The sequence below is a fragment of the Gordionus sp. m RMFG-2023 genome, chromosome 1, assembly GCF_954871325.1.
Source record: "Gordionus sp. m RMFG-2023 chromosome 1, tfGorSpeb1-WG-v2, whole genome shotgun sequence".
Lineage (NCBI taxonomy): Eukaryota > Metazoa > Nematomorpha > Gordioida > Chordodea > Parachordodidae > Gordionus > Gordionus sp. m RMFG-2023.
The window spans coordinates 89463645-89483511 of NC_088775.1; the positions used below are offsets into that span (position 1 = coordinate 89463645).

General features: G+C 28.2%; 2 protein-coding genes across 2 annotated transcripts; one reads left to right on the plus strand and one right to left on the minus strand.

Annotated features, from left to right (window-relative positions):
* Positions 1-10169: 10169 nt before the first annotated feature.
* Positions 10170-11370, minus strand: LOC135931844 (sepiapterin reductase-like). Its single transcript, XM_065469152.1, has one exon. The coding sequence runs from the start codon at positions 11348-11350 to the stop codon at positions 10457-10459; it is 894 nt and encodes a 297-aa protein (XP_065325224.1). The 5' UTR covers positions 11351-11370; the 3' UTR covers positions 10170-10456.
* Positions 11371-11717: 347 nt separating this feature from the next.
* On the plus strand, positions 11718-19621 carry LOC135922586 (adenylate kinase 2, mitochondrial-like). The gene is made up of 5 exons (XM_065456989.1): positions 11718-11853; positions 11895-11940; positions 12091-12281; positions 17970-18137; positions 19225-19621. The coding sequence occupies exons 1-5, from the start codon at positions 11785-11787 to the stop codon at positions 19429-19431; spliced, it is 681 nt and encodes a 226-aa protein (XP_065313061.1). The 5' UTR covers positions 11718-11784; the 3' UTR covers positions 19432-19621.
* Positions 19622-19867: the final 246 nt, after the last annotated feature.

Below are 19867 nucleotides of genomic sequence, written 5' to 3' on the forward strand. Positions count from 1 at the left end.
GTTTTTAAAAAAATGCATTTTATTTTATTAAATGTTCCATAGCTAAATTCTCTGAGAAAACTTGATATAAAGTATTAACTTTATACAAAAGTTATCCTTTTTTTAAGATTGTATATTAGGGTTGCTACGTTTTGGTTGGATACTGATATATTTGCGTTTCGATGTTACCTTGAATTCATAGTGGCGCGTTTGCGCTCGCGATTTAACAGCTGATCAATTTTTACAATCTGTTCATGAGATCGATTTTTATTTATTAATTTTTTCATAATTCAATTCATAATAATAATAATCTAAGAAATAATTATTTTAATAAAAAAAATTGATCTCATAAACAGCTTTTAGTCAGCTGTTAAATCGCAATCGCGTCATTAAGAATTCAAGGTTAATCTCTAAATCCCTTATAGGAACATAAAAACGCTCTTATATGCTCCAATTAGAACTTTTTTATGATTTATCAACCAATAAGACTATTTTTACGATGGCCTTTTGATAATATTTTAATTCATTAGTCAGGTTTTTGATTTATATGTTGAAAATATATAATTTTATTGAAAAGTAACTTTATCAACACTAATAATAATTAAATTATGTCTAATGTAAAATTGATAGCTACAAATTTGAAAGATTGAATATATAATCATTATATTGGTAAACTGCATTCAAAGAAGATGGTGAACGGGTTTAATCTCACATCATAGACCTTTTTACTCCATTACATATTATAATAGCATTTAATAATGTATAATTGATAGCTGCTAAAAGATTTGAATATATAATCATATTGGTAAATGCCTGCACTCAAATAAGATGATGAACAGGTTTGTTCTCTCTTAATACATATTATGTTAGATAGAAGTTTCTTTTCTCAATGCATTAAAACTTGGAAACAGCCGTTTAAGAGCCCATAGTGTGATTGGAAATAGATGCCCCCTTTCTGGCTCTGTCCCCTTTAATTCCTCTTAACAATTTCTCTTGAATCCTCTGACACAATTATCTGTTCCATCTATATCAACTCATGAAAATATTGCAACATCAAACATTCTTGAATCTAATATCCCTGATATTCATATAACTAATCCCTTCATTGCCCTATTCCTCGCCCTTCCTAAACCCCGTTTGATTTCCAGAATTCCAAGAGGTACCAGATAAGTTGTTTCTACCAATTATGCTCAATGCATTGATAGGCTGTTAAAAAACTTATCTTCTAAGGATGCATGGTCAGCATTTTTTTATTCACAAATCTTTTTAAATTCCTGCTGTGAATGGTAATTCTTTTACTAGGAATATTAAACTAGTCTCTTCCAATATCAATTATTAACCCCATGATATCATAACTAACACCTGCAACAAAAAACAGTTAGATTTAACATTTAAAATTCAAGGTGAAGCTAATCGAAAATAAAATAAATAACCTGAACATAAATGATGCTCTTGATCTAAGCAGATACTTTCACATATTGCTCCAGTGGACGCGGTATCATACCAAAAATGCTAGATAAGCATCCCCAAACATCGGAAGTTATAACGATTTTTGAAATTAAGAACCATCAATTTTCACTTCGGAAGAAGTATTTAAATCAGTCAGATCTTTTCAGAAGGACGCGGCCCCTGGATTTGAAGGCATGTAACCTTTATTTCTTCAAGATTTTACCACTCCTATTCTCAATAGTCAAATCTGTTTATTGGACAAAATCACTCAATTTTATACAACAAGGTCATCAATAGTGACATCCCAGATTTCGCAAGAGCCCTTTTTTGGAGCCAAACTTCTCGCCCTGAGAAATAAAGAATGGTGATATCAGGCCTATTGCAGTTGGTGCTGTATATAGTAAATTATATTCCAAGCTTATAGTTAGCAGGATTTCTGCACAAGTCTCTAACATTTCTTCCTCTTCAATTAGGTGTCGGAACGAACTCAGGATGTGAAGGGGCTGCACATATAACTCGTATTTATGTTAGAATGATACCGATCAACACCTTGTTAAAATCGACTTTAGAAAAGCTTACATTAGCATTCATGGAAATGTAGTGTTTGCAACGGTCCGGTCCGGTCCGGTCTTATTAGACTTTTCGGTCCCATGGGACGGTCCCGTCCAACAACACGGTCCCACGGTCCGGTCCGGTCCGACCGAAGACCGATTAAAGAATATAAAAGTTTACTATAAATTGCTTTATAGTTAATGTGTATGTACATGAACATATAAAATATGATTATTTAATGCCTAACACTATATAATATCTAATTCATCGTTTACTTTTTATATTCTTCCGTTTCATTAAATTCAATATTCATAGTTTACTTTTTATATTCTTCTTTGATTAGGCATTTGTGTATAATATAATAAAAATGAATTGATGATATAATTGAAATATTAATAGGGTAATTTAACTATTCATTTTTAATAAATTTAAATGCAGAATAAAACTTTTGTAGCTTTATAAAAAAAATTTTATTAGGTGGGACCGGACCGCCTGGACCGGACCGAACCGACGGTCCCACGGTCCGGTCTCATTTGACTTAACGGTCCATCGGTCCGGTCCCATTTTAGAAAAAAAAGACCGGACCGGACCGGACCGTTGCAAACACTATGGAAAGGTAATCATTTCACATTTTATAAAACATTTCCCAGTTTTTATAAACTATCCTTTCATCCTATAAAAATACCATCCGATTTGGTATTTGGCCATTATGTCTTATAATCTTATCAAAGTATTCAGTAGGGTGACCCCCTGGGTTCCATATTATTCTGTCTTGGAATCCACGATTTGATAACTAAAATAAAAAAATGACTGCGCGCTGCCCCTTCATTTATGGTACATTGAAGATGGAGTCATCTCCGGCGATTCTGCTGGGGTGGAAAATGTTGTTAATATTAAGGCTTCCACTGACAGTCTCAGACTTGTAATTAACCAAAACTAATGTTGCAAAATCAATACAATTCCATTAGACGCTTTTGGGTTTAAGCATGTCCCTTTGAAAAATTTTTCGCATTTGGGCTCTCCCTTTGGCGAGGAGTCAGTAAATCTTTCTTTTTAGCAATATGTACGATATTTTTGAAAATTAAAAACGCATTCTTTCCCTCGTCTCACAAGTCCATTTTTTTAATTAAGAATTTTTATAACATCCCTAAAATCCATTACTATCTGCGATCGAGCCCATTATTTTTAGAGAAGGCGCATCTAGTAATATTCTAAACCAGAATAAGAGTCATTCTTAGTGCCTGCTGAAACATAACGTTTACAGACATAGCCTGGCATTAAGCCACACTTCCTAACATGGCGAAGATCCCACTATCGATTTCAATATGTGCGTTCATTACTAGACACCTTCAGGCACGTAGATTATTGATAAATCCGTCACTACAACCCTATTTCCGATTTCTATAAAACAGGAGGATTCGGATCTATTACTTGTGAAAAATTTCGATAATTACCTTTTCTTCTAATTACATATTCGTACTAATCATTTGCTCCACTTTAACAACATATGGTGATTTGGCTAAAACGTATTTTAAAGACGTTGGCCACCTAATCAGGAAATTCTGGGGAGCCTCGCAAAAGCTTTTACTTTAGGTAGAAGATCGCGATATCCATTTTTAAGGCTAATTATGTTTGTTTTATCAATTCAATCTCTCCTGATGATTAGGGGGAGGGGATTTTGAATAAATGTGCTGGTTTCGCTTTTACTTATTATTGTAATTTGCATTATTTTATTATTTATGTTCAATACTGTCAATTTGTTATTATGATTTTTTTATTTTATTATTCATAATCGTTTACTAACTATATTTATATTACATATCATATTGAATAGTTTTATGCATATTTATATATTTCAAAAATATTAGACCTTTATAAATTTAAACAAATTATATTCGAATGACCTTATATAAAATATATCACGTTTTTTTACTAACTTATTTCATTTTATTTTATATACAAATTTATATTCCAAAGGTTATCAGTTCAATGTAATTTAATTAATATTATACATTTTTACCGTGTTAAATAATTCACCCTGGCCCAAGGTGTCAAACTCATGATTACGAGCTATTATCTTGACCAGTGTTGTTAAACGGCTAACTCGATATTTCATCCAGAATAATATTACGCAAGCCTGAAGATTTTGCTTTAGATGGAACATAGGTTTGGGCATCCTATTAGCGAAATCTCGCTTAGGCAATATTTTTCTGGCTAAAATTTTTGAGTTTGCCGTTTTTAAAAAATCGGCTCAAAACGAGTCGTCGTTTAACAACACTTATCGTGACTAGTTGATTTAAAATATTTTGTTCAAAGATATAATTGCTGGAATATTTTGAACGAATATATGCAAGCCATTCATGATTATTTATAAGAAAAAATGGATTTAACTTTCAGAATGTTCCCTCTCTCCCTTACAATTAAATTCTCGAAAATATCCCCGGGGTTATCGATCCTAATTGGGACTCAGTTTTGGTCAAATAAAGGAGTTTCCCATATGAAGGGCTCAAATTAGAGAGGGTTGTTGACAACAGTTACCATTTTTGACCTAAATGTAACTGGCAACATTTTAAAAGTAACTATTACATAACGCCTAATTCATTTAAAACCTAGATTGGTATTTACGATTTTTTTTAAAGTTTATTTTTTTTTTTTAAAAACAAGACCTAGAAATATTGTTGGTTTTAGTCAACTAATTTTCGCCCTGGATGGCCTAAATATTTGAATAAGAAGAATACGTTTTCTGGATTATTTTTCTTAATTATTATGTAAATAAAAATAAAAAAAATTAAAAATCTCTGAATTCCCTGGAAAATTGTTGTTCTTTTATCATAACACTGGTTATTTAAACGTGTTTTAAAGATATTTTTTTAAAAAAAATATAAATTAAAATTCTATATCTGTTAAATAGACCACGTATTTTCATTCAAAAAAAAAGTAAAATTTAATATCCAATTACCTATTATTATGCCCGATTATTTTTAGTTAATCATGAGCCGATTTATTTTAATTGAGCCTGTGCCGATTTCTGGTAATGGCGGCGCTTAATCTGATTTTTGATTGGCTAAGGTTGAGCTTAATCTGATTTTTGATTGGTTAACGTTCTGTTTTACTGTATTATGATAATTTAATTCAGAAAGGTGGGATATGTCATTTTATAACTATTCCAATGTTTTTTTTTAAAATGAAATTAAGCAAAAATGAATATTATTAGTTGAAATTCAAAAAAATTTTGGTATTCGTCATTATGTAACATTTCCAATGTTTTTTTTAATGAAAATAAGGTAAATAATTAATATTTTGAATATGTTCCTAGTGGAAATTTTTTAATAATGTAATTAATTCTAAAGGGTGACAATTGCCATATTCGACATTCCCAACGCCTCAGTCAAAAAGAATATCTCAGGCTTAGCCCCAAAAAATAGGTTATTACTAAACTACACCTAATAGATATAATCATAAAAACATCAGAAAATCTAAGTAATTTAAAATTTTGCCCAGGTTTCCACATGGCCAGTAGTGTTGTTAAAAAGCCCGATTCGGGTCGATTATAAAAAACGGTCCGGTTAAGATTATAACCGAACTATATTATATTAAACCCGGAGATTTCGCTCACAGATGGCAAATAAAATATTTCCGATCTCAATGCAATCACACCAAGGACTTAAGCTTAAATTAATGAATTTTATTATGCCTATCAACTCATTTCCCCTTACCTGAAAAACATTTCGATAATCGGAAAATATAGTTTCATTCGTCGGTTCACTCATTGGGTGCAAATGAGCAATGTTCAAATTTACAGAGGAATAACCAATAACTATGTAAGCCTAAAGATCTTGCTTCCAGCCTAGCAGAAATGCTTAAACATCTAATTTGCCAAATCTCGATGCTAAACATAATATTATTTTTAAGCTATATTATGAAAAATCAGACTTATTAACATAGACTACTGGCCAGAATCAAAATGTTAACATCATAGCCTAACACGTGACTACAAGATCTCGATGATGTTGGATAATTTCGATATACTCAGAGGATCGATTATAAAAAAGATTAATGCTAAAAAAAAATTCTTACTTATCCAGATATCACTTCAAACTGAGCTAGAAAGGGGCTATTTAAAAAAAAACCCATTTAATTATATATAAAAAGAATTAATCAAATGTGAATCGTTAAGTTTATATTATCAAAGACCTAATAAAGAGGTACCATTTGCGTGTTCCGGCTTATTTTTAGAAAATTTTCGGGCTCGGCCCTGATTTTTCTAAACTATACGGTCCGGCCCCGGTATATTTAAAAAAATTAAAATACCGACAGGGTGTGCAGATCTCTGCTTATTATACCATAACAAGCCAGGGGCCCCTACAACGGGGGGGGGAGTCCGAAGCAACTGCTTCAGTAAATTTGAGTGGGGGTACTTTTTTTTAACATCCATCATGATCATGTGATTTCTGGTTTATAAATGTAACAATAAGATCCCCCACTTAATATTTAATTTAATATATTGAGGGAAATTTTGGTCGATGTTTAGTAAATTTGTTATCCGAAATTTCTTGTCATAAATTATTTTTCCAATTTTAAAATATGCCTAAAAATATTAACCAATATTGACAATAGCAAAATTCCTAGAAATTTGATTACTTATAGTATTAAAATGTATAAAGTTTTTTGCTTAACATGTCTCTTATTTGGTGGTCCACACGCAAATTCAAAATGGACATGTGAAGGTCTAGATAAATGGCAAAATATTAATCGTGATATTATTCTGCATGAATCTTCACAGGCACATATGATGGCCTATTATGGAAGGCTTTCTCATAATAATAATTCGATATTAAAATTTATAACACCTCAGAAAGAATGTGTAGATAATAACCGTTCTATTATAAGAATTATAATAAGATGTTTAGATTATTTAATATCTCGTAACCAAGCCTTCTGGGGTAACAGGCAACAAGAAATCAATATGATGGCCCTTATTAAGTGTATTGCAGATTCTGAACCTATACTAAAAATGTATATACAGCAAAATGAAGAAAGAAAATAGGATTAAAAACGAAATTATATTCAAACCTATTATCATATAATAACATAAACATTCTCATTGAAACCATGAAAAATATGGTTATAAAAAAATTCAAAATGAGATTACATTTAACAGGTGCTTTTCAATCATGCACATACGATGTTTCGAAATCAGAAGCAATAGCTTTGATAGTAAGATATGTTGAAAATAGATGAGACGCCGAAGCCTGTTGAAAGACTGATTGACATATATTGTAAGGGAAATACCACAGGTCTCGATAAAAAGCATAATATAATATCCAAACTTGGCTCGATGAATTTACCTCTTGAACAACTATTTGGGCAAAGTTATGATGGCGCCTCAAACATGAGTGGAAGAATCAATGGTGTGAAAGCCTTGATTAGAGCAGAGGCGCCAAAGGCAGATTTTATTTGGTGTTATTGTCATCGATTAAATTTAATCGTTGTTCAATTATGCCAATCAATTAAAGAACTTCGAAATGTTCTAGGAATACTAAATGAGATTTATGTCTATTTTAATGGTGTAAAAAGATATGAGGTACTCAAAAAATTTCAGTGTAATGATCTGAAAAAATCGAACGATTTCTACGCATCAATAATACCACTCGGTAATAGTACCTTATTTATTTAGATTTAAAATGTTTTTTTATTTAGAAGCTGGTTATCCTCATATAAAGCTATTGTAAATTTTTTTCTACTTTATGATGCCTTGAGGGCAGAAGGATTCTGAAGATCCTGCCACTTCCACTATGGCTAGTGCTATAGTCTTTAGAATAGAAAAATTTTATTTTATTTTATCACTTTGTATTTTGGATAAAATATTGTTGATAACAAGTTTGACTTGTACAAAATTGCAAACCATTTCGAAGGATATATGGTATGCAATAAATCAAATTCAATTGGCAAAAGATTGCTTGATTAATTTGAGAAGTATAATAAAAATTATTGTCTTAATTATTTTTTAAACTGAATTTTTAGATGTTTTTTCAAAGGCGCAAGATTTTATGAAGGAGAGAAATCTACATTTTTGATTAGGTGTGTTTTATGCTGCACTCGATTTAATTATTATGCAGTTTAACGAAAGATTTAATGATGATTCCATGAAATCTTTACATCAAACATCATTTTTTACGCCAAAGGGAATGGCAGAAAAATCAATTATTAAAGAAGATATCGAGGATATCTGTGAATTTACAATTTAAATTCAAGTAAAATTTTCGAAGAAATGTTGAAGTTTAGAAATAAGATGGCCAAAATGGGGATGTAATTATTACTCATGACCTAGAGGTTCAAGAATCTAAAGATTTGTCAGATTCTGAGAATTGTAAATTTATTTAATTAAAATATTTTTACCAATACATTATTTAGCTTCTTCTGATGATGATGATAATTCAGGGACTTACGATTCAGATTGGAAAAACTATTCATTTATTTTACCTTATCGTTTACTTTAAAATTTTTCTGCTTTCCCTAATTTAAGAATTTTATATAAATATTTATTAACCATTCCCACAACCTCATGTACTGCCGAAAGAGTCATGAGCAAAATTAAATTAATTAAAACAAGACTGCGCAGTACCATGAAAGATTCTTTTCTCAATAATTTAACCATATTATCAATGGGAAAAATTTTATTTAAACAATTAAATACTGATGAAATTATAAATTCTTTCGCTTTCTCTTCCCCTAATTTATCTAAATTATTAATTTAAAATAATATTTATAAAGTTATATTTTTTGCATTTTATTTATATTATATATTAAAAATTGATGCAATAAAAATTATTTTTGAAATTTATGAGTGTCATAATTATCATTTTTTCGAAGGGGGGGGGGATACTTTTCATGGGGGTATTCTGCTTCATTCGCTCAAAAAGTGTAGGGGCCACTGTAACAGGCTACGTTGTATAAAATTTTATATATCGATTTTTTGGTCATCTATCTCGACTTTAGAACACAAGTACCTTTTTGCAATATTAATTAGATCACATTATAAGAGACCATGTTTTTTTGAAAAAAGTAAGTCACTATATATTAGTATAAAGAGACTACCACTGCATTTATAGTAGCGCGAATTGCTCAAGCGATGCGAATTTAATCGCTCCAGCTGATTCGTCACATGCTATAATACTCTTTTGATATATGCATAAACAGCTGTAACGGTTATATCATCTTGCACCGTATTAAATAATTATAGCTTGCTTTTGTAAATTGTGCAGAGAATAATTTTGCACCGCTTGAATAAATCGTGCCTACTATAAATCAGTCACATGTCAAAAAACACAGTTAAGAATGCTAGATTAGGTAAAGTGGTGTTATCAAGGTAGTTATTTTTTTAAAACAGTAACTAGTTACAATTAGTTAAAAATGGTAACTACGGTCATCATTGTCTAACTTCAAACACTTCGTAATGCAGGCAACTCCCTTATTTGACCTTCAAAATACATAATTAAATATAAAAAAATTAGTTGAGAATTTATGATCCGCAATAAAATGGTAGACAGACTATGGTTATTAAATCCTAATTTTTAAAATAAATGACGAGCTAGTAAGCTTAAAAGAAATTAAAAACAGGATATCCTTGTCCAAATAATGTTGCTCAGAAAATTGAACGTTTCAACGCAGCGTTTCAAAACGCAAATAAAAAAAACGCAAACGCAGCTATGTCTATATTGAACAGTTAACTTCTTTTTTTTTTAAAAAAAATATGGTACTTCTAAATTTAAAACAAAAAAAAATGCTGTCCAATTTAAACGAATGCATATTTAAAATGTATTTGCGTTTCGAAACGTTAAGGTGAAAGGCTAAATTTGGGCGCACTTCAAATCATAAAAACAGGGCACCATTTTTTTTTATTTCATGATGACTAAAAGGTAATTATGTTCTTGCTACACTGGAAATCCCTGTTTCCCAATCTCATAGGATTTTCAATCCTAAACTTATCATCCTTTTCATGTCCAAATTTAATTGTTCAATTCCTATTTAATTTATAAAATTAGTGCATCCTTATATAAAAATTTCTAAAGAGAATATATAAAACAGACCCATACAATATGAACAATTTTTTCTTTATTTAATTACATCATTTTAATTTTGTAGATAACAAACATAAATATTCAAAAAATATAATATAAAGTCATAAATATATTTGTAATTTAAATAAAATTTACCTTAAAATAAATTTGTAAACAAGGAATGGATCATATTTATAAAATAAAATATAACAATCATCGATTATATTCCAATATTAATGCATCAAAATTAGGATTATCACATATAATACAAAAAAATGCCTAAATTTTTCAATTTTTTAACCATTCACTTCTACAAATGATATATTTCTCTTAAAAAAAATTTACCTTATGAATTAGATAATGAAAATCATATTTTGTTATTATAAGAATCAACTTTAATAAAATAATAATAAAAATCAATCATAAAAATCAACATGATCTCCTGATTTATAATTGCCATCTTTTAATAATTTAATCAGTTTTTCACAACTTTTATCGATGGGAACTAATTTATGTGAATTTTTTAAGTCTATAAAATATTTTTTAACAGATTCATTATAATGGTTGAGACATATATCATGCATCATATCTGTATCCAAAGGACCAGGTGCATAATTTAATACATGGACAAATACGTGTTTATCTATTACATCACCTTTTTCAAAGGTTTGTTCATTTTCTTGAGCAAAAACCTTAAAATATAATTCCCGTGCTGCCTTCCCTGCACAATACAATGAAAATCCTTGCATAGGAGTTGTACTCATTAGTGATGATATATTAACAACAAAAACTTGAAGCATAGGATTTGTGTTAGGATGAATGCACTTATAATTATTGATAGTTTTCATTAAAAGAGAATGAAATAGTATAGTTGATGTCATATTTGTCCGAAAATAAGATTCTAATAATTGGTCATCTTGTTCAGATAAAAACTGATCTGCTTTTTTTGACACAGAACCTAATGTAGCAGCATTATAGATAATTAAAAATTGTTCGATATGTAAATTAGATTTAGACATAATAGTGGAAATTTCCCCAATTTTATCCACAATATAACTATATGGTTGATCAAGATCAAATTTGATAAAGTTAATCATATTTTCCTTTATCTGACTTGCATTTGGTTCTAAAATTAATGAGCTTTTAACATCCTTTGATAATTTATCAACGTCTCTTCCAGTTAATATAAATATGTTACTTTTGTATTTTAGTATAGGATATATATGATCAAATATTGATTTTCCTAACCCACGTGTAGCTCCTAATATCAATATCAAGGAAGGTAATTCAAAATTGAATTTTTGAACCATTATATAATTTGATTATTTTGTAACATTGATACGAATATAAAAATAAAATGACAGGTGTTCTTATCATTAAAAATTAAATACCTATGGTCACGTTAGCTTTATATTAAATGGTTTTTTATAAAAATAGTGTTTTATTATATGTATATATTATTATGCTTAAATTCCTTTATTTGTTAATCGCAAATTATTTTGTGTAATAATAAGAAAGGATGATCAACAGAATTATTTCTAAAATGATCTAGATATTTTCAAAATATATCTAGTTTTTTTTTCAAGATGTGACTTATTATAATTGATTTTCAAAAATTGTTTTTATTACTTTAAAATCTAATATATATTCACATTTCCTATGATGTATTATCATGATGTGCGATTGATTTCTATCAATCATATTTTATTCTACAGTAGATACATTTAAAATATTTGCCTTTAAAATGCCACCTCCAGAAAAAACATTTTACTGTATATTCTTAGGCCCCCCAGGATCTGGAAAAGGGACGCAGGTCTATAACCCTGAATTAAATTATTTAAATTAATATTTTAGGCTAAAAAAATAATCGATATACATCATGTCTTCCATTTGTCCACAGGTATGATTGATAAATTTTAATATCAGCAATTATCTAATTTATTTACCCTCATTTTATTATATTATATACCACCTTTTAATTACGATTGATGATATTTTTAGTTTTTTTATGAAGAGGTTATATTGATTTAATTATTTTGAATTCAATTAGGTGATTTGTTGAGAGAAATGGCTGCAACAGGTACTGAACTAGGGAAAAAGGTTAAAGGTATTATGGATAAAGGCGAGTTAGTTTCAAATGATGTCATGTTTGCAATTTTGGAAAAAAAGTTATTGTCTCCAGAGTGTAAACATGGTGTTATATTTGATGGCTTCCCTAGAAATATAGCACAAGCACAAGAAGTAATGAAATGCAAATTTATATTTCATCAGTAATATTAAATTTTATATCTACCAAATTTATATATTTTACACTTTTTCTAGCAAAATATACAATATTTATATATTGTTAAACTTTTAACATTCAAATATTTTGACTATTTTAATACAATTATATATTTTAAGTAGATTTAACTTAATCAATGAATTATATTTGTATCTTTTTGTTTTTTAATTTTCAAAATGCTTAGACTTTAAATTTCCTTATCTGAAATATTATGTTAGATATTCCTATGATCCTTTTTAAATTTTTGTTTTATCTTTTAAAACATAGAATAATATTTAAATATATATTTTCTTTAAAAAATTATATTTTACTTTGCATTTATATACATTTCTTTTATTTTGATTTTAACATTTGGTATAACTTATTTACCTTCTTATACTTTATTTCATTAGTCACATTTATTATATCTACAACTTTAACAAATTTATATTTAAATGAATCTTCAGGTGGCCAGCTGCTCATTTGGGGGAAGGGGGGGGGGTGGCATTATTTTTTTTAAAATAAAACAAATAATTAAGCATTCATAAACATTTTTTACTATTTTTATTCAAAATTTATTCATATAATATGAATACAAAATAATACTATAATACGAATATATAAAATAATAATATAATATGACAATTTTTATTTATAAAATTTAACATAAATGAATTAAAGGATAAATTTTGTGTTATCTTTTTAGCCATTAATAATAAATTTAGCTTATGTTGATCTTTCATCGAATTTCAAGTGCTCTAAACTCTCTCTATAGAGAATGAGACCTCAGAAATCATTGATTCCTTATGATGATGGCTGCTGAGTGGCATTTATATAATTCTTTAAATGCATGATGATATATTTTTTTATACATAATATTTAGGATATTTTCAAAATTATGTTTTAACTTCTGCAGCTAATAATCCTTTTGTTATTTTCATTTCATGATGTAACGTTTCCATATTTAATTTAATAATGATTCTAATGGATCTGATATAAAATAATCAGTAACAAAGGGGGAAACATGATAGAGGATTATTATTATCATATTAATCTATCTAAAAAGATCAACAAAGTAATCAATAATTTCATAATAATTATTGTTTAAAGAACTCCAATTGGATTTTTTTTCACAATCAAATGTAATTTGGTCTTGACTAAAAAAAATTGAAAATGTATAGGCGTTTTATGTACCATTGATAGATTATTTAGCATCCACTAGATTAGTACCTACTGACGATAGATGCTTATTTAGGATCTATTGTTATTAATATTTCATAAATTATAGTGACAAATATAACATAATTTATATTAACACATTCAGATAAAAGACCAGTGGCTTTGACTGAATCATGAATGAAAGCCTCTGAATTAAGTTATACTAGAAAATTAAAATAATACTCTAAAAAGCCTTAAAATTCTCATAAATGATGCGAGATGTTTCTATATTACCAGTCCACCTCTGATCTAAAAGTCTCTTATGGCCTGTATATTTACAGGATACATTAAAACGCCTTAAAAAATTATATAATGCATTGGATAAATTTAAAAAAATTGGAAATGATAACAATAATATTATACCAATTTTGAACCGATGCAACTTGTGGTTGTAGCAATGTATAAAGCTTTTTTATTAATTTTTTTTAAGTAGGGTTTGCACTCCCCCATTTTGGCCAGATATCACGTTTGTACCATCATATGCCTGGTTTATTATATTCGAATTAATATTTAACTCATTAAGTTGTTTTAAAATGCAATCAGTAATGCCTTCAGCAGAAAGACACTGTAAATTAATAATTCCTTTTAAATTTTCTTGGACTTCTCCAGAAAAAATATAGCGAATAATTATGCTCAGGTTTTCGCAACCTGATGCATTTTTCGTCTCATCAGCCTTAAGACAAAAAAAGGGCATCTCGCTTTTGTTATATTTATGTGAAATATATTCAAGCACCATATCTGCCATAATAGATATTACTTCATTTTGAATCTGAGGTGATGTATATTGGGCATTTTTGGGTATAAATTTCACAATCTTATTTAATTCTGGATCTTTTTGAATCGTGTATGAAAACATTGCTATAATTAATCCAGAAGTATAAATTATTTTTGCAGCATATATAATTTGTGTCAAAGTGCCACTAAAAGATAGCTCCTTTATGCTAAGAAATAGCATCAAATCAAATATTGATTTAATATAGTAACGATTACGGTTAATTTGTTGGCATACCAAAATTATTGTTATCTCAATATCCTTATTTATATTTAGATTTTTAACATGCCAATTTCCTTCCATACAATTTATTAATTATAATATTTTTAGTGGAAAAAATTCTCCAATAATTCAAGTTCAATTCAAATCCCAGGTGACCTTTTCCAGAATAAACCAAAACAAATCAAATTAATCAATTTCATGAAAAAAAGATATCCATGGAAGGAAGATTAAGATCATTTCAAAAATCTGGTATAGAAGTCGAGACTGGTTGGAGTACATTGTAGAAGCTGACGCTGATTTTTGTATTCCACATAGGAAATACTTGTGTAGTTAAAGTGATGAATTTGAACAAAATAGATTCAGAAATTGGAAAAATGCGTTTGCTCTAAAGAAGGGACTGCTAAAACGTGAAAGCTCTAAAGTTCATTTAAATTCAATAACAATTTGGCATGATAAAAATCAAAATATAAATAAGGATACTGCAATTTTGGTATGCCAACAAATTAACCCTAATCGTTATTATCTTAAATCGATATTTGATTTGATGCTATTTCCTAACATACAGGACCTACTTTATAGTGGGACTGGTTCAACAAAAATTAAGGACGCTATAAAAGATGAAAACATAATTTATTACCCTGGACTATTTATAACAATATTTTCATACACAATCCAAAAAGATCCTGAATTTAATAAAATTATGAAATTAATACCCAAAAATGCCCAATATCCATCACCCCACATTCAAAACAAAATAAATATATTATGGCAGATATGGTGTTTGAATATATCTCAGATAAATATAACAAAAGTGAAATGCCTTTTTTTTTGTCTTAAGGCTGATGAGACAAAAGATGCATCCGGTTGTGAAAACCTGAGCATAATTATTAGCTTTTCAGTAGAAATCCAAGAAAATTTAATAGGAATTATTAATTTAGAGTGTCTTTCTGCTGAAAACATTACTGATTTCATTTTAAAGTAACTTAATAAGTTAAATATTAATTCAACGAATATATATACGATGGCGCAAACGTTATTTCTGGCCGAAATGGAGGAGTGCAAGCCTTACTTCAAAAAAAAAATTAATAAAAAATTTTCTTTTATACTGCTACAACCACAAATTGCATCTTGTGGTTCAAAATTGATATAATAATATTGTTATCATTTCTAATTATTTTAATTTATCCAATGCATTGTATGATTATTTTAGGCGTTTTAACCTATCCTGTAAATATACAGGCCATGCTCTTAAGAGACTTTTAAGCCAGAGGTGGACTGGTCATTTATATACAACTCGCATCATTTATGAGAATCTTGAGGCAACTGGTGAAGTATTATTTTACTTTTCTACTAGAACTTTTAATTCAAAGGTTTCCATTTATGATTTAGTCGACTGGTCTTTTATCTCAATGTGTTAATATTACGTTATATTCGCCATTATAATTTATGAGATATTAATAACAATAGATCCACTAAATAAGTACCTACAGTCAGTAGATACAAATATAATGGATGCTAAAAATTATATTGATTCCACGATCAATATATAAAAAATAAGAGAAGTGATAATTCTTTTGATTTGATTAGAATCAAGGTTGAAAAACTTTTACCCAAACTTCATACTCACTAGTAATAAGATGTTCCCTTTATATTGGGGATCCAATAAATTTTTTTCTTTTTCAAAAGTATCTTTAATTTATTTTCTTTGGGTAGAGAAATTATAAAATCATGGCATGATTGAATTATGTGTTTTCCAAAATTAACATCTCGTTTTTTTTACATGGGATAAAGTACATTTATACCTTTGCACTTACAACAATAAGATAGCTAAATGTTGATGAATAGTTTAAAATTATAAATTTTTCTTTCATAATATTTCTTCATTTAATATTCTATTGGTGATTCCTTTCGGACAAGTATCCAACTTCTTCAACAGCTGCTTTCAGAACTTTCTTCCATATTTATTTTGCTCTTACATTCTATTGACTTCTTCAACAGCTGCTTTCAGAGCTTTCTTGCATATTTTATATTTGCTTTTACATTCTATTGACGATGTTCTTTCTTGTCTGGATAATTGTAGATAATGTAATAAAAATTAGCAGAGTAAATTCCTCAAACCATATTTTAGCAAAATTACTATATTCATTTATATCAGAGACCTGCAGGCTTGGCCCGGGCCATATTTTAATTTTTTTTAAATATACCCGGACCGGGCCTGAAAATTTTTTTAAAAAAAATCCGGGTCAAGCCGTATATTGTAAAACCAAATATTTGAAATCGACATTATTAGCTTTAAAAATCAAAAACTATTATTTTAAAAAATCCGGGCCGGGCCTGAAATCTATTTTAAAAAAAGCCGGGCCGGACCTTTAAATATAGATACCCGGGCCGGGCCGTAAAAAATTTTTGAAAAAAATATGGTACCTCTGGAGGTCTCTAATTTATATATTGAGATTCAATCAAATTATTTATGAGAAAAATTCTTTTATTTTTATATTACAAAAAATGAAATTCTTTAATATGAAAATCTTGTATTTCATTATAAAATTATAAACTAAATCGATGCCTATAATCTATTCACCAATAATATTTTAGAGTATTTGATCTAGTCAAGTACTCCTTCGGTCATATGACAAAATTTTACCAGTCAATTGACCGACTTGCCAACCCTGATAAAAATATATTAATTTTTCTAAATGTCGTATTTTATAAATACCCCCAAAAAGCGTGTTTTTTTATAAAAATTTATTATACCAATATTTCGCAAAATCATATGGCAAGTTAAATTCTTCAAAAAGATTTAAAAAAATTATTCTTTTTACTTAAATGATTAATAAATTATGCTATGATATGCTAATTCAACAGATTTAAATATTTAAAAAATTATTAAAATCAATTTTAATTAAAGTATCCAATATGATACCTCAGGTCTTTATGCATACATTTTGTCTTATAGATTTTAATATTAGAGAGATAAGTGAATTATACGATTCTCGCTGATACAAATAATCGAAGGCGAAATTATTCGATTCTGAATATGCCAATCAATTATTATGGAGACATACTCATGGTTATGTTCAGGGAACCTCTACCATATGGGGGGGGGATGATAAATGTTGGTCATTGAAACAGGACGGGCTAAAGAAGTATTGTTTTTAATTTGGATTTTTTTTCTGCTAGTCTGAATTTTTTTATTTTATAGAAGTCCCTGACAATCTATATCCATCCAGTACACAAATAATATCCATAAAAACTATTTAAGTGTTTATATGGGTGTATATTATGAACTAAAAAGTAAAAGATATAAAATATCTCCTAACTTCAAAATTTTTTTTTGTTATAATGAATGATATACTTCTTTTTTAAAAAAAAATCAAATTAAAAGTTTATAGATTTCTCCACACATATTTTGTAATTATCTTGTGATTATACAAACCTAACATTATACATAAAGCTGGACAAAATGATGACAAAATTGCAGAAGAAGTTGAGTTGCGTCATCGAATTCAAAGTACCGGATGAGAATTTGATCGGCCGGATAACTGGTAGACTTATACACGAACCTAGTGGAAGAACTTATCACATCAAAAACAATCCGCCTAAAGTGCCTATGAAGGATGATGTATATATATTTTTTTTTATATAAAACGAAATGGTTTATAGTTTAAAAATTTATTTCCCTTTAAAAATTGGTTCGTAGAATTCTACTTTTTACCGGAAACGGAACCAGGTTTAGAGATCCAAACCGAACCGTTAAAAACGGGTATTTTTTATCAAACCTGAACCGAACCTAAACCGCTAAAATTTTTTGGCTGAACCTGAACCGAACCGCTAAAATGCCTCTGAACCGGTTCGAACCTCATGATTTTATTCTTATAAAATAATATGTAAGTTATTATTAGCATATTAAAAAAATTTCAATTATATTTGAATTATTTTAAAGATTATCATCAATCACAAGTGTCTGTCCTAATTTTTATAAATTTTAGTATATTGTCATTTTACAACATTTTTTAAATATTTCAAGCTTATAAATTATAATGCATAGAGAAAAATTAAATCCAATTACATATCAAATCTGATATCATATTGGCAGTGCCGGCTACCCAAGTCAGTGTGGAAAGATGCTTTTCAACAATTAAATTTATACTATCTCCTTATAATGTAATTTGAGTCAAACGAATTTTGAAATATATTAATTGTGAGGCTTAATAAAAAAAATTAAGTAAAAAAAAGTAAAATATTCATATTAAAATTAAACATTGATATTTATTTTTATATTTATAAATTAAATATTATTTTATAATGTGCAATTAATAAAAATGAAGGTTTTATACATGTGTTTTATAAATTAAATATTATTTTATAATGTGCAATTAATAAAAATGAAGGTTTTATACATGTGTTTTTTGAATTAATGATAAAATAAAAAAATATTTTCCCTATACATAATTCGAATGTAGGTTTGAATACAAAAGTGTAGTTTCTAGAGGTTCGAACCGAACCAATATTTTAATTTCTTACGAACCGAACCTGAACCGAACCGATATTCGTTTCGGTTTGGATCCCTGACCAGGTTGAATTTAATAACCCGAAACCTCGTAAAAAATTTTAATAACCGTTAATATTCTATTTTTTTAGTTAAACTTCCAAACTCGGATTTGCATTTATTTTTTATATTATCGCTACTTCCTCTTGTATCGCTTAAGGTAACGGGAGAACCCCTTATACAGAGGCCGGACGACAATGTTAAAGTTTTAGAAGAAAGGCTTAAAGTTTATCACAGTCAAACGAAGCCACTCATAGAGTTTTATTCGAACCCGGCTCACAAAGGGTTGTTGAAAGTTGTCATAGCTTCCAAACCTTTGGATCAAGTCTTCAAGGATGTCGAGGATATTTTAAAAAGCCTTCCTTGAAATGGAAATATTCGATATTCCGGCTCTATATTTTTTTGTTAGAAAAAATGCGATAATTATATTTATAAATGAAAGTTTTTGTGTCATTTTTGGAATTTGATTTTTTTTAAATTATAGAAAAATTGTCTAATTTGTTTTATTTATTGGATATTATAGAAGTATTTTTTTTCCTCTTCTTTCCGTATATCCTTTTAGTAAATTATCAAATAAAGTCTTTTAAAACATACCAATAAAAATAATAATTCAAAATTTGTTTACGTTATTTAGAAATTGAATGGTTTTTATTTTATTTACATTGTTTTGAGAAAAAAAAATTTCAATAATGTTTTAGAATTTTATAAAATTAAAAATAAATAATATATAAAGTTTCATTGATTTTAATCTATATTAAATTTTATTTATCTTTATATAATCCCTTAATCTGTCAATCTATTTA